Here is a 15,321-nt window from a genome sequence, read left to right as displayed (position 1 = left end):
TGGGCTTAAGTGATCCTTTCACATCAGCCTCCCTAGTAGCTGGGACTACAGGCATGCGTTCACAAACTGTACTAAATTTTTGTTGTTGTTGTAGAGACAGGGTCTCCCTATGTTGCCCAGACTTGTCTAAACCTCCTGGGCTCAAGTGACCCACCTGCCTTGGCTTCCCAAAGTGCTGGGATTACACGCCTGAGCCACCACACCCAAAATTTTTTTTAAAAACTTTTAATATAGATGAAATCACACTGCATGTATTTTTGCAACTTGCTGTTTTTTTTCTTTTAAACTTTAGAATGTGTTTTGGGTATCTTTTTATGAACCTAGACTGCCTTATTTTATTTTTAACCGCTAAGGAGGAAGAATTGACTGGAAAGGATAAAATGGAGTTTATTTTGCCACCCCCTCTGGTAGGCAGGGAGGTTGCTTGAGTGGTCCCTGATTGTATTACAAGCCGTGATGTAGGAAAACCCCTTGTGACTATGAATGCTTCTCTGGCATATGTGTCAGTGTTTCTCCCAGGTGGATTTTGAACTCTTTTTTTTTTTTTTCCTGATCAAAACCAACACACACACACACATCACAAATGATTTTCCGCGTCTCATCCCCCATTTAAATCTACTAAGTTGAGGCCTTCTGTGGTTTTCTTTGCCACATGAGAAATGAATGGCTTTTTTTTTTTCTAAGTCATCCAAGTCCAAAGGGGCTAAGCTAAAGAAAGAATTTTCTGGTGGCCCTTCTTTTGAGCCAGAATAGAAGTATTTGGCACAGGTGGTGTGGTGGAGTTCAGCTCAATAGAACCATTGCTTGGTGTGAGCTGTAGATGGTATGGTGGGGAGACTGCAGCCTTTGGGGACAGAGAGATGCGGGTTTAAATCTCATCTCTGCTTCCTGCTTCTTGTGTGACCTCACTCAGGTGTTCTAGCCTCTTCTAGCCTCAGTTTCTCACTTTGTAAATGATGATGTTTCCTAAAGCATCTGATAGTTAGCAAGTACCCAGTAGGTGGCAGCTGTGATTGGGTATGTGGCAGATATCACTTCAGAAGGTGACTCCCAGGAGGAATCTGCCTGTTGTCTTTTGGACTGGCATTAATTTAATCAGTCTTCCCAGAGAAGACTGCCTCTCTAGGTGAGAGCTTGAGAAGACAGATACAGAAGAGATGGGGTAGGCATCTGTGGTCTGCAGAATCAATCAGGATGAAGTTCACCTTTGCAATTTAAAAATTTTTATAAGTAGTGACAAGTTGCTTAACCTTTCCAAGCCTCATTTTAAAAAATCTGTAAATATGGGCTCAGGGTACGACTTGTCTCATAGGCTTGGTGCAGAGATGTCAAAAAATCATACACATCATATGTTATCTCAGGGTTGACTCAGAAAGTAGTAGCTGTTTTGCTCTAAAAGACACCAATTTTAATCTACAAAGTGGCCTGTTGAACCTCACAGCCTCAGTGGTCAACACAAGCCTTTGTGAATCCAGTGCCCAGTGCCTAGCCCTTTAGGAAAAAACTCGCTAACAACCAATGGGAATGGATGCTTTGGTAGCTTTTACTGGAGCTGGGGTTACATGAGGAAAGTAACATAGTTTGACTATTTGACATTTACCGATCTTGCTTTTTAAAGGAGGGAAGAGCTGTCATTGGTATTTACATGGGGCTAGGAGCTGACCTGGATGAGGCCTGACTTCCAGACTTACCTGAAGCCAATACAAACTCCTTGAATCTCAAAACCCTGAACAATATCACTCCAACAGGCCCCCTGACATGACTCCTGGCACTCTGCTGCTGGATGGACTGGAGACCAGATGCCTGCAAATATGTCTGCCTCTTTAGGCATGAGCAGGAGGTTAAGAATGTCCTATGGGACACAGGTCCCTGAATAGGGATTCTGTTTTATATTATATTTAAGGGTACCCTTCCTAAGTCCCAGACCAGCTTTTTCGACAACACTATGGAGTAGATGCTATTATTAACCCACTTTATCCATGGGGAAACTGAGGCTCAGGAAGGTTCCAAACAAAAACTGCCAGTGGTTCTTGAACCCCAGCCTGGTCTGCAGATTCTATACCTGTGCATTTCACCACCACTCCATACCATATTGGTTACCTTTGCTCATCTGCTACAATCTCAAAATTTCATTTTCCACTGAAGATCTGTCTTTTAGACTGTGTCAAACATGCTGATTAAGAGCTCACCAGGTTTGAATTCGGGAGCTCTAATCGATTAAATTAATGCCAGAACAAAAGATAGGCAGGAAGAAGTTAAAAAGGATCATGGTGTTTTTTAGGTTCAATATTTACAGCAGCATCCTTATAAATGCATTCCTGAAGGGCGCGGCAGGGAGGCTTTGAATGCACGGTTCACAAACCTCTTAGGTTATGACTTGACTTTCATGGAGTGTTTGATGGATCCTTGGATGAACTTAAAATCAACTTGGAGTGGCCACTGGGGAAGCTGGAGTTGGGGGCTGATCCACTGTAGTAATACTCACAGTTGACGGCACTTTGCAGCTGTGTGCCCATGGATGAGTTGTTTTACTTTTCTGGGCCTCAACTATCTTTTGTGCAAAATGAGGATAACAATAGCACCTGCTTGATATGATTGTGATGAGAGAAAATGAGATCATCCACAGAAAGCACCTAGAACAGTGTCTGGCACCTACAAGTGCTCAATGAACATGTGCTTGCCACAGGCCTGCCCTTATGAAGCTCACACTGTTGCAAGCAGGTCGGACATTACACAAGTAATTATAAATTGCTTAATTGAAATTGTGAAGCCTGGCACTGTGGCTCACACCTGTAATCTCAGCATTTTGGGAGGCTGAGGCTGGAGGATTGCTGGAGTCCAAGAGTTGAGACTAGCCTGGGCAACATAGTGAGACTCCATCTCTACAAAATATAAAAAATTAGCCTGGCATGTTGGCACTTGCCGGTGGTCCTAGCTAACCCAGGAGGCTGAGATGGGAGGATTGCTTGAGCCCAGGAGTTCAAGGCTGCAGTGAGCTGTGATTGCACCACTGCACTCCAGCCTGGGTGAGAGAGAGAGACCCTGTCTCAAAAAATAAATAAGTAAAATAAAATAAATGATTGAATGCTATAAAGGAGATACGCAAAATGTTAAGGAATATCAAACTGGAGTGTCAGTCTAGGGTGGGAGATCAGGGAAGCCTTGAGGCTGAGATCAGAGGAGAGTGAGTGTTGGATAGGAGAAGGGGGAGGTGTGAGGGTATCCACACATAGAGGAAAGCATGCATGAAGCCCCTTGGCTGAGGGAGAGCCTGCCCCCTGAGGAGTGAACAGAAGGCTGAGATGTTGGCACTCAGGGCAAGGGCAAAGTGGTGGGGGATGAGGGCTAGAGGGGAAGGCAGGGACCAGCGAGATGCCAGCCTGTATAAGCCATTTTAATGAAAGATGTCAGATTTTATCCTACCACCAGTGCACGTCCATTGGAGGGATTTAAATTTGTGAGTAACATGCCTAAGTTCTTTATTTGGAAGCAGTCACTTTGCTATGATAGCACAGGACTATTTAGTTGGCACCAGAGACCCATTGAAAGGCCGTCATGGGGTCTGAAACAGGAGACAGTGGCTCCGACCAGAGTGTGGGGAGAAGCTGGAGATGTGGGTGGAATCAGGCCTTAGTGGCTGGTTGGCGATAACAAGGTGAAGAATTACGCCCCTTCTTTGTGGATTTGGAAACCAACACTGAGGAACTTACCCAAAGTTACCCAGCTCGTGAGTGGCCCAGCTCGAGATGTAAACTGAGGCCTGTGGGCTCAGGGTGAATGGGGCGTGCACCCTGAAGAAATCCTTTCACCTTTCCAGAAACCTCTGCCCTTCTCACCTACCTCCACCCCCAAAAGGGAGCTCCCAGTGACAGGGAACATTCCAGCTGAGGGCTCTCTGTCCTGCCTAGGAGACAACAAATAGCAATTCATCATCAGCCTCCACATTGTAAAGTGATAAGGAATCAGCGGAGGTTTCCTTCCAGTTGGGATTCTCGTTAAGTGATAACTCCATGGGTGGTTTTCCCCCTGGCCCCTGCCTGCCCCACTATCTGACTTCCCCTCATTGTCTGTCTCCTTTCCAATGAGCCCAGGAGTCAGGCCCAATGAAATGTCAAAGGGCCAGGCAGGCCGGAGGGCTCCTTGTGTTTGGAACCGGCTGTCTCCAAACTATCTCTCCCGACGGATTGAGCCAAAAAAGCCGGGAAGGTCTTTTATCAATGCCACTCAATCAAATTCAGGACCCCAGGGCCTGGGAGAGCACTTGTCTGTCTTTCTCCCTCCCACCCCTGACTCTCACCCCCACTCGCATTAGAAACTAAAAGCAACCCAAATAAAGATTCTAGCAAAGCCATGAGCTGAATCAGATATTCAAAGGAAAGTTAGAGATTGAGAGCGGAAGGGGAATTAGTTATGGAAAAGGGCTTTGCAGGGTGCATTTTCTCAGTGCTGTGTCTTAAAATGCGATTTCACATCCATTCCTTTGCTGATTCTCCAGTTCCCTGCAGCAGCCTTTGAACTAGGGGAGATGCCACCCATCTCTATTTTGCAGGGGTCTAATGGAGGACCAAGAGACAGGGTTAGATTTTAAGTTTATGTGGCTGATGAGTGGCAGATCTGGGATGGATGCATCAGATTAATCTTTATTTATTGAGCACTTAATGTATAATGGACACTGTGCTAGGTGCTTGGGATAAGTGGAGGACATGGTGGAAAAGGCTCCTGCTCTCAAGAAACTTGAATTCTTACTGGAAGAGACATATAATAAGCCAGTAAGTAAATTTAATGGTTTCAGGTAGTGACTAGGTGATGTTTGAAACTGAGTCTTTTGATTTCTATTGAAAATCTTCACACGATACCATTCTAACCCTTCCTACTTTATGCTAAGAGCTAAAAGCATGGGGACACCAAAAACAAATAATAACAACAACAACAACAAAAAGTCATCCACTCACTCATCCACCCACCCACCAATCCATCCACCCACCATTCACCCGTCCACCCACCCATCAACCCACTCACTCATTCATCCATCCACCCATCCATCACTCATCTATCTATCCACTCACTCATCCATCCACCCACTCATCTATCCACTCACTCATCCATCCACCCACTCATCCATCCACCCACTCATCCATCCACCCACTCATCCATCCACCCATCCCCCCACCCATTCACTTATCCATCCACCCACTTATCCATCCCCCCACCCATCTATCAACCCATCCATCCACCTACCCATCCACTCACTCATCCATCAACCCACCCATCTGTTCACCCATCTACCCACCCACCCATCCATGCATCCATCCACCCATCCAACCACCCATCCATCCACCCACTCATCCACCAGTCCTCCCACTCATTCATCCATCCACCCATCCACCCACCCATACATCTACCCACCCATTCACCCACCCATCCATCCATCTACTCATCAACCCACTCATCCATAAGAGTCAAGGTTTGCTACCTTTTCATGTTGGCTAAGCATGTAGGAGTGCGTGAAATGGAAATCCTGGGGCCATCTGTCAGAATGAGCACTGCTCTGTGAGTCAGAAGACCTGAATTATAACCACCTTCCCAACTTGCTGAAGGTCACTCAGCCAGAAAGATTACTACTCTGAGTTTCAGGGTCTCTGTCTAGGACGACTCGCCAATGGTTCTTCATCTGAATGAACTGAATTGGCAAGAGGAATGACCCATTTGGGAATAATAACAATATTTGCTCAATAGGATTAGTATTTGAAAGCACCCTGTGAGCTTTCCAGCTCTGTAATCTACCCAAATACTTTTAAGTATGGGACAACTTTCAGAAAGCTATCTGTCCAGTCTTCCAAAAGAGAGAGAAGGAAAAGAGAATGGACCCAGGTCATTTGGACAGACAAGATTTGAATGCTTTATGTGCAAGGAAGATAAAAACTCAACTGCCCTCAGTATTACCTCAATTAAATCTCATAAAAAAGTTCAGGTATTCTCTCCATTTACAATCAAGAACTGAGATTGGAATGACCTGGTGATTCATCCACAGTCACATGGCCAGCGAGCATTGGAGCTGTAACTCTGTGCCTTAATATCTGTGCCCTGGATGCATTACTAAAGTCACTTTATCCAGAATCAAAAACATCTAGAAAAATCCAAAGTACTAGGGTTTTCTACAGTGCCATGCCATAATGAGTGGTCAGAATCAGGAAGATTTTTACTGTTACCTAAGAGACTCATTTGGGTTTAGGATAGGTGCAATATAATTGACCCTCTTAATATGCAGCTTTCTGAAGCCGAGTTGTGGACTCATCTCATCAGAAGACTTGATACTTAAATATTGCACATTTACCAACCCTGAAAGTTAATCATGACTTAGCCGGAGATAGGTCTTTGCTGTTGAACAGTTATTGGGCTCTCAAAGAAGAGAAAAAAGAAAAAAAGAAAGAAACTGAGCCATAACCAAAATAAACACAGAGATTACATCCAGAGCGTTTATCATGACTGACCTGAAATTTGGATCCTTGAGTCGGAATTTCTTTACAATGTGGTGAGGGCTGAGAGGAATTTGAGAATGTTCAGGACCTGCTTTCATCAATAAGCCAAGATTGAGTTTTTCTTAGTGCTCTGCATTAGATCTTTGGGGTATTAAAGACTGGAATGTATAATTTTACGATTTTCCAAAATGTGTTCTGGCCGTTTTCTTATTATTCTTCCTTTTTCACTTGTAACAAATCTGGAAGGGGATCAGAAACTTCAGAATAGTTAGTTTGCCTTGTTTTTTTTTCTCTTGCCAAGGGTACCCTGCAGCTGTACTTTCTATTATTGAAAAGGGGAACACCCTGGTTAAATGGAAAACCCAAAGGTTATGATTCCAGCAACAATGGAAACACTCAGGTTTATGAATCTGGGGGAAGGAAGGAAGAATTGAAGGAAAGGAATCAAGGGAGGGGGTGGTAAGGACAAAAAGAAGCTGAGTATAGCAATGTCTTCAAGCCTCCAAAAAAAAAATAAAAAAACAAAACAAAACAAAAAAACATGCACAGTTAAAAGGTGAAAAATGTGGCCATTCACTCATCTGGATGTTTTCAAACATCTGCATGGTTGGCATGATGTAGATAGAACACCTGGAAGAGTGTGTTTTTCTTTTTTTTTTATTTTTGGTACAAATCTTTTTGGTATCCTATAGGTACCAGATGTGGCCCAGAAAGAGTCTAGTGGAAGTAAGTTTGCTTGCCGTTAAGTGGACACAACCCTAAGAGATATGTTTTGTTTGTAGATACTTTGGGCTTATCTGTGGGAGTCACTTGGACATTGATACAAATGGAGCTGATTGGTGGAATCCAAACCCAAGCTACTCTACCTGGGTTGGGGAGCTGTTTTACAAACCAGTCCAAAGCCAAAGGATTTAGTCTTGAGTCAATGGCTTACTTGTGTCTTTATATCTGAGGACCACCTCTCAGTCACAGAGTGTCAGCCTCCCTCACTTACTGCTCATGGTAGGATAGACTGAGACTGAGGACATGCACCAAAAACGATCATGTCTACCCTGTTCACCACTCTATCTCCAGCACCTGGCACAATACCTAGCACTTTGGAGCAGCTCAGTAATTATCTGTTGTATGATTGCATGAGTGGCACTGGATATTAGAAATCTAGAGAGTTGGAAGCAAGGTGTGTAGGCAAAGTCAATCCAATCTAGCTTGGATTCCAGCCTCTGTTCCTTCTCAGCCACGTGACCTTGGGCAAGTCACTTCTCTGAGCTTTAGTTTCTGCCTTTATGAGACAGGCATTACAGCAGACACCTTGAGGAATTACTGGGAGATGAAGAGTAAGGTCATGTCGTAGGTACGCAATAAATAATAGCTCTGATCATTTCCTCTCATTATTTAGTTCAGCATTCTGTTTTCATGGCCATGAGCCATCACGGTGAGTTCCATGGATGCCCCAGTGTTTCATTTTTCTTCACTTCTCCAAAGACAGACATAATTTCTTAACATTTATTGACTAGAAAGACACAGAAAGATGAGGAAAGAGAATTTTCAGTTTGGACAGTAAAATTTCAGATAAGTAATGAGTCTGTGTTGAGGTTTATACTTTGGTAGATACCCCCAAGTATTGCTTCCCCTGAAAGGAATACTTTGAGGGTATTATTGTGAATTATGTCTGCCATAAGCTTGACTGGTGTGTCACCCCTGCAACAAGAGCTGTTCCTGTTGACGGAAATCAGGAGACTTACATGCTCAATCTTACTTAGTTCTTAGCTACCCAGTAAGGTAAGTATTACTCACTTTGATTCAGAGATGATGAGTCTCTGAGCGTAGATGCTCTGCTGGTATTATGCAGATATTAAGTAAAGGAGCCTGATTCAAATCCAGACATGTCTAGGCTTCTTACCCTAGGGTCTGGGTTTTAGGGAGTCTTTGAACCCCCTGAAATTGTATGCAAAGCCTTGTATGCATGTGCAGTTTTCAAAACATTGTGTTTCAATGTAGTTTTCTAGGTAAGAGCCCAGCACTTTTGCTTGTTTTCAAAGGGGCCAGTGGCCCCAAAGTGGTGAAAGGAGACCCTCTTTCAGAGACAGAACTATCTCCACTTCCCTACACTAGGAAATAACTAGTACACAGGGAAGGGAAGGGACTTGCTCAGCAGGAAACAGCAACACATTAACTTGTACCAACTTAACAAATATTAACTAGGCACCTGCTTACATAAGGCATCAGGAAAGGATTTGAACATTCATTCAAGCTCCCTCCCACTCATCCATGCATCCATGCATCCATCCATCCATCCATCCATCCATCCATTCATCATACAAATATTTATTGCATGCTTTCTCTATGTATCAAGACAGTGAAAAACAAGGACTTTGTGGTCAGACTACTTGGATTCTAATCCTGGCTCTACTGTTTATCAGCCATGTAAAACCTTGGGCAAGTTTCTTAACCTCCGTGAGTCCTTTTTCTCTCATCTGTAAGATGAGGATAATAGTAAAACCCACCTGGTAGGGTTGTTGTGATTAAATGTGTTACTTCATGGAGAGTGCTTAGAATCGTGCGATGCAGAGTACACACTGTATATGTTTGTTTTGACTTATTGTTGATGCTATTGTTAATAGTAGGTGTTTACTAGGTTCTGGGAATATAGTCATAGATAAGGCAGACAATGTCCTGCTTTTCTGAAATTTACATGCTGGAGAAGAGGAAAGATAATAATAATTGCTATTTATTTATTTTTGAGATGAGGGGGGTCTCACTATGTTGCCCAGGCTGGTCTCAAACTCCTGGGCTCAAGTGATCCTCTTTCCTCGGCCTACCGAGCAGCTGGAACTATAGGCGTGCACAACTGCACCTGGTTAGTTGCTATTTATTGAGTGTTTCTGGGCTCTGGACTAAGTGCTTCACGTATTTTCCCATTTAATTCTCAACACTGCCCTTTGTAGGAAGTGCTATTTCCTACCCTTTCCATCTTACAGATGAAGAAGCTGAACCCAGAAAGGTCAAACTGTTTGCATAGAACTCCATAGCCCAAGGTCTTAACCATTACAGTCCACCCCCCCTTTTTTTTGTTTTCAGAATGGCAGTTGGGCTAACAATCTCTCAGGCTTTATTCTTCAGTACTTTGGCCAAATAACTGTCTCCACTTTTAGCTGCCTGGTGCCTGCTCCTGGCCTCACTGCTGTCTCTCCTGTCTTCACAGAGGAAGAATGTTCCACCACAGACCATCCCTATAAGAAGCCCTACATGGAGACATCACCCAGTGAAGAAGATTCCTTCTACCGCTCTAGCTATCCACAGCAGCAGGGCCTGGGTGCCTCCTACAGGACAGAGTCGGCACAGCGGCAGGCCTGCATGTATGCCAGCTCTGCGCCCCCCAGCGAGCCTGTGCCCAGCCTGGAGGACATCAGCTGCAACACGTGGCCAAGCATGCCTTCCTACAGCAGCTGCACCGTCACCACCGTGCAGCCCATGGACAGGCTACCCTACCAGCACTTCTCTGCTCACTTCACCTCGGGGCCCCTGGTCCCTCGGCTGGCTGGCATGGCCAACCATGGCTCCCCACAGCTGGGAGAGGGAATGTTCCAGCACCAGACCTCCGTGGCCCACCAGCCTGTGGTCAGGCAGTGTGGGCCTCAGACTGGCCTGCAGTCCCCTGGCACCCTTCAGCCCCCTGAGTTCCTCTACTCTCATGGCGTGCCAAGGACTCTATCCCCTCATCAGTACCACTCTGTGCACGGAGTTGGCATGGTGCCAGAGTGGAGCGACAATAGCTAAAGTGAGGCCTGCTTCACAACAGACATTTCCGAGAGAGGGAGAGAGAGAGGAGAAAGAGAGAGAAGGAGAGAGACAGTAGCCAAGAGAACCCCATGGACAAGATTTTTCATTTCACCCAATGTTCACATCTGCACTCAAGGTCGCTGGATGCTGATCTAATCAGTAGCTTGAAACCACAACTTTAAAAATGTGACTTTCTTGTTTTGTCTCAAAACTTAAAAAAACAAACACAAAAAGATGAGTCCCACCCCCCACGACCACCACACTCATCAACCAGCCACATTCACGCCACTCCCCAGATCTCTTCCCCCATTCCTTCTTTTGGGCTCTAGAAAGTCTTGCCTCGTTGAGTGTTTTTCCCTAGTGCGTAGTTGGAGTCTGTCCCTGTCTTGGTGTTAATGTTGACATTGTTATATAATAAATGATAATATATTTTTTTCTTTCAATTTTCTTAATGGGACCCAGTCCCTTATTTGGGGGGAGGTCTGAGGCAAGTATATTTCAAAATATGTACTTGCGGGATTCCCTTCAAGTAAACCATCCCTGAAACCTAAATTCACGTTTACCCTTGACTAAGAAAAGCACCTACCTCTGCCATGTGATGTTTCTGAAAAGCCTCCCTATGTCCCCATTTGCTTTGGTTTTGTCCTGCCTTCTCCAATATCACGTGCTCAGTTTTGCCTCTACTTACCCATGGAGTCAGGATAACACTGACGCTCCCTAGCATTCTATCTTATTCAGCCTTACCATCTTGCCAGCTCTGTCTTTCCAGCTGTCTGTCGCTAAAACGTGGCCTATAGCTTCCCTTCCGGAAAGCTTGCTTTGAAAAACTTAAAAAGCCCCCGTTTACATGCAGGCAGGATTGTGATAACAGTGCAAGCTCTGTGTTGACAAGAGTTGTGGACAAAAAGCCAAAATAAATATTCTTCCTGATTAAAAAAAATCTTTTGAAAAAAACAAGGCCAGCCCCAACCTTCCAAACCTCCATCACCAACAACCCAAACTGGATGTCAAGCAAAATGCACAATTCCTACAGAAGAGGCAAGACACAGTCACCGATGATATCTCTCCAAAGAAACCACGCCCACACCAATGCCGACACAAAACTGTTTACTGAAAGCCGAAAACAGTATTAAAAAAAGTGTGTAAGTAAAGTGTTATGGTAGGGTTCTTCAGATGTAATATTTTACTGGTACTATTTATTTATAAATAGGAATTCTAATTAAGTAATAACATGAAATGAAACCCAGCATACGAGCTGGCCAAGAGCTTTTAATTTTATTGATACTCAAAACCAAGTTTGTGTTTTTTTGTTTTTTTCCTCTTTCGAATGTGTTTTGCTTTTTTTGATTAAAAAGAAATTTTTTTTCCTCTTTTATAAACAGACCCTAATAAAGAGAACAGGGTAAGATGTGAGGCTGAGTGTGTTTAAGTACGTGAGAGAGTGTGAGTGTGTTTGTAAGTGAGTGTCCCTATGCGATTATGTCTCTTTATGTTGCTAAGGGGGGAGGGTGAGGATTAAGTACTCGTGCCTTATATTTGTGTGCCAATTAATGCCTAATAAATACCATGTGCTTAAACAAGTACAAGGAACTTGAACACCCATTTTTTTTTTCCTGTTCTTTCTACCGACTGAATAGAGGAGATAGGAAGTGGAGGAAACAGGAAGATGTTGTCTTGCATGTGAATTACTCACCCCACGTGGTTTCTCATGCCCATCTCAGGAGAATTTGGGATCCGTTGTCCTTGAGTGTGATGCAGCTGAATATATGATCCACTGGTTTATATCCCTGGAATGAGGTTACTTGTTTTAATGGAATTTGTGTAGGCATTGGAGAAGAAAAGTCTTTAGGAATTCCAACTGATTTAAAATGGTAAAGGTCATACTATATGTAACGCCTAATGTTTGGGTTTTTCAAGAATCTCTTTCTCTGAATTAATTGTTGGAGCCAGGCATTTTGGGGGTTCTACTGCAAATAACTTTATGAACCATCAGTGAATCAGATATTGATTTTAAATCCATGGATCTAGGATTTGTGAACTTGAGGTCTAGGACACATATGGGACAGAAGAGAGAAGCAAATTGGTGAGTACATTTGTGCTGCAGATTTGTTCTGTTTTTGTAATTTTGATACCCACACCCCTCAAATTATCAAGAGCTATCAAATATGCCACATCCCCTTGAAAAAGAAACAATTGGCTTGTTGATTACAAATTATTCATTTAATCAGGTCCCCTGGGACCTCTCCCAGGCAAAGAAGCCCTGAGAAGTGTGAATTAATTATAAAGAAATGACAATTCAGCTTCTTTCAAGTGCAATGGAGAAACTAGGTCAATGGCTTTCCTGTTCCCCCAAAGGACTGCATTAGTAAAGTTTCACTGAACAGGTTCTGACTGTGCCCCAAATAGATATTTATTCTGATGGGTTCAGTTTAAAAAAAAAAAAAGTTGCCTTTGAAGACATTGCTTTTGAAACTAATTTTATCAACTCTATACGTCAGTCTTACGCTTTCAGAGAAACATCATCCAAATTAGGAATCAGCGTCCCCACCCCACCACTCAAACAGTTGCCACCGTTGGAAAATCATTAAAAACATGCTCACAGCAAGTTTCACAAATCAGACAAGGGACACTGTCATTTCCTAACCAATACAGGTAAACCTCTTTGGGTTCTAAACGATTGTTATAGTGGATCTTTTCACTGAATCAGTAGGATTAAGGATGCAATGTCCAAGAGTTAATGTAGTTTCATCATGGTGTTGATAAAACCATGGTAAGGCACACAATGCACATTGTTACATTTCTATAATATATTTGGTGGGTGCTTGCTTTAGACTGGACATGTGGTAAGTACCGGGGACACAGCAGTGAACAAAAAGAGAGGGGCTGTGTCCTTTGGAACTTATGATTTAGTGAGAGAAATAGCCCTTAGGAAATTATGTGCATCCTCAGTGGATTGCAGTGGTGGAAATTACTACAAAGACACAGTGCACAATGGCATAAAGGGATAAGGCAAGGGGTCCTAACCCCATCTGGGGGAGGTGACTCTTGAGCACAGCCCTAATGATAAGTAGGAATTAATCAGGTAAAAGCTTGGGAGGAAAAGTATTGCAGAGAGAGGGAACAACTTGTGCAAAGGTCCTGAGGCAGAAATTGTGATGGAGGAATGAGATGTAGGTTTGTAAGTGGGTAGTAATCACCTAGTTCACATTCCTTCATTCAGTAAACATGTAGGAACATTCTACTATGTGCAGTCGACATCTTTATTCATACAGGACCTACTAAGTGTGATAGTCTCCTTTCCAGGTAATTTCTTAAGTTGCAGAGGACAGACTCTGGATGTGTGGGATGGTAGGTTTTTTTGTACTCAGGAGAGTAGTATTATAGCATCCGCCTGGCTTCCTGGTCCTCTACAGTTTAGGACCCAAGCTTATTGGGCAGAAGAAACACAAGAACTTTCAAGAGGGTCAGCTCATTAGTATTCTTGAGCTCAGAGATGTTGAAAATTCCTCCCAGATTACACAGCTGGTGTGTGGCAGGGCTTACCATGAAACCTAAGTTAGCCCAAGCCTTAAGTTTCCTCTTCTATAAAAAGGAGATAATTGGCTGGGTTTGGTGGCTCATGCCTGTAATTCCAACACTTTGGGAGGTCAAGGATGGAGGATTGCTTAAGCCCAGGAATAGGCTTGGGCAATATAGCAAGACCCCTGTCTCTACCAAAAAAAAAAAGAAGATATTCTACATGCTTCAAAGAACTGTTGTGCATTTAAGTGAGATAATATCTGTGAAAGTTTCCAGTAAAGTATTTAACACAGTAGATATTCAACAAATGCTTGAAAGACTTTAATCAATGAAATGCAAGTTAAATATAACTTTTTAAATCATTGACTTGGCAAATATATATTTAAAAAATAATATTACCTATTGCTAATGAGAAAGTAGGAAATCTCATAAACTAATGGTTGGGAATACAAACTAGATAAGCCTTTGGGAGGAGAGTTTGCAAAATGTATCAAAAGTCTTAATGTGCAAATCATTTAATCTGATAATTCTGCTTTGAGGAATTGGTCTGAAGGAAATAATCAGAGATGTATATAAACATTTATTTTCTGGGAAGTCCATCATGATTTTTTAAAATCATGAAAAATAAGAAACAGCCTTAATATCCAATAATATGGAGTTGGTTAAATAAATTAGTGCATGATGAAATACCACATGGCCGTTAAGAAACACATTTGTGGGCCAGGTGTGGTGGCTCATGCCTGTAATCCCAGCACTTTGCAAGGCCGAGGCAGGCAGATCACCTGAGGTCAGGAGTCCAGGACCAGCCTGGCCAACATGGTGAAACTCTGTCTCTACTAAAAACACAATAATTAGCTGGGCGTGGTGGTGCATGCCTGTAATCCCAGCTACTCGGGAGGCAGGAGAATCGCTGGAACCCGCGAGGCAGAGGTTGCAGTGAGCCAAGATCGCGCCACTACACTCCAGCTGGGATGACAGAGCGAGACTCTGTCTCAAAAAAATAAAAAAAGAAGAAACACATTTGTGGAGAAGTTGTTTAAGATTGGCTGCAAGCGAAAGAAGCTTCAAGTAGCTTGCACAGCAGCTTCTCAATTTTATTAAACACACCAGCATACATTCACACTTGAAAGGAAACAAAAGCACTCTTAGGACGTATAACAATAACAGTGATGGGATTGTGAGTGTTCAAATTTTCTTTGTTCTTTCGGGATGTCCCAGTTTTCCTCATGATGAAAATGAATTATCTTTGTAGCTAGAAGTAGAATTAGTAAATAAAATCTAGCTTGTTTGTTCATTGAAATGAGTCTGTGAGGAAGATGGGACACTCCTGTCTACCTTGAGGAGGAAGGCATAAAGCTCCTGTAATGAGACACATTGGCCCCATCAGTGACAGAACTGGATACTGGTACTGATCAGCAGACTGCTCATCATGGAATGTTCCATATTCAACTCAAAAACAAGGTGATGTCTGGATATTTCTCTCTGTCTTCACTTTCTGAGATTGCTACTTGTGTGCTTTCTTGGTCCTTTTGGGAGGTTAGGC

The 15,321-nt window shown here is 43.2% G+C and overlaps 1 protein-coding gene across 3 annotated transcripts in view; it reads left to right on the top strand.

Moving 5' to 3' along the window:
- TBX5 (T-box transcription factor 5) overlaps positions 1-11,861 on the top strand; it is a 55,586-nt gene extending 43,725 nt beyond the window's left edge. For all 3 annotated transcript variants that reach the window (XM_063712259.1, XM_002823797.6, XM_063712260.1), the window contains exon 9: positions 9,682-11,861. In XM_063712259.1, the coding sequence (XP_063568329.1) occupies positions 9,682-10,256 (575 nt within the window). In that variant the 3' untranslated portion in view covers positions 10,257-11,861. The remainder of the gene's footprint in view (positions 1-9,681) is intronic.
- The last annotated feature ends 3,460 nt before the right edge of the window (positions 11,862-15,321 follow it).

Source organism: Pongo abelii, chromosome 10 (assembly GCF_028885655.2).
Source record: "Pongo abelii isolate AG06213 chromosome 10, NHGRI_mPonAbe1-v2.0_pri, whole genome shotgun sequence".
In the NCBI taxonomy this organism is placed as follows: domain Eukaryota; kingdom Metazoa; phylum Chordata; class Mammalia; order Primates; family Hominidae; genus Pongo; species Pongo abelii.
This window is presented reverse-complemented; position numbering and strand designations above follow the sequence as displayed.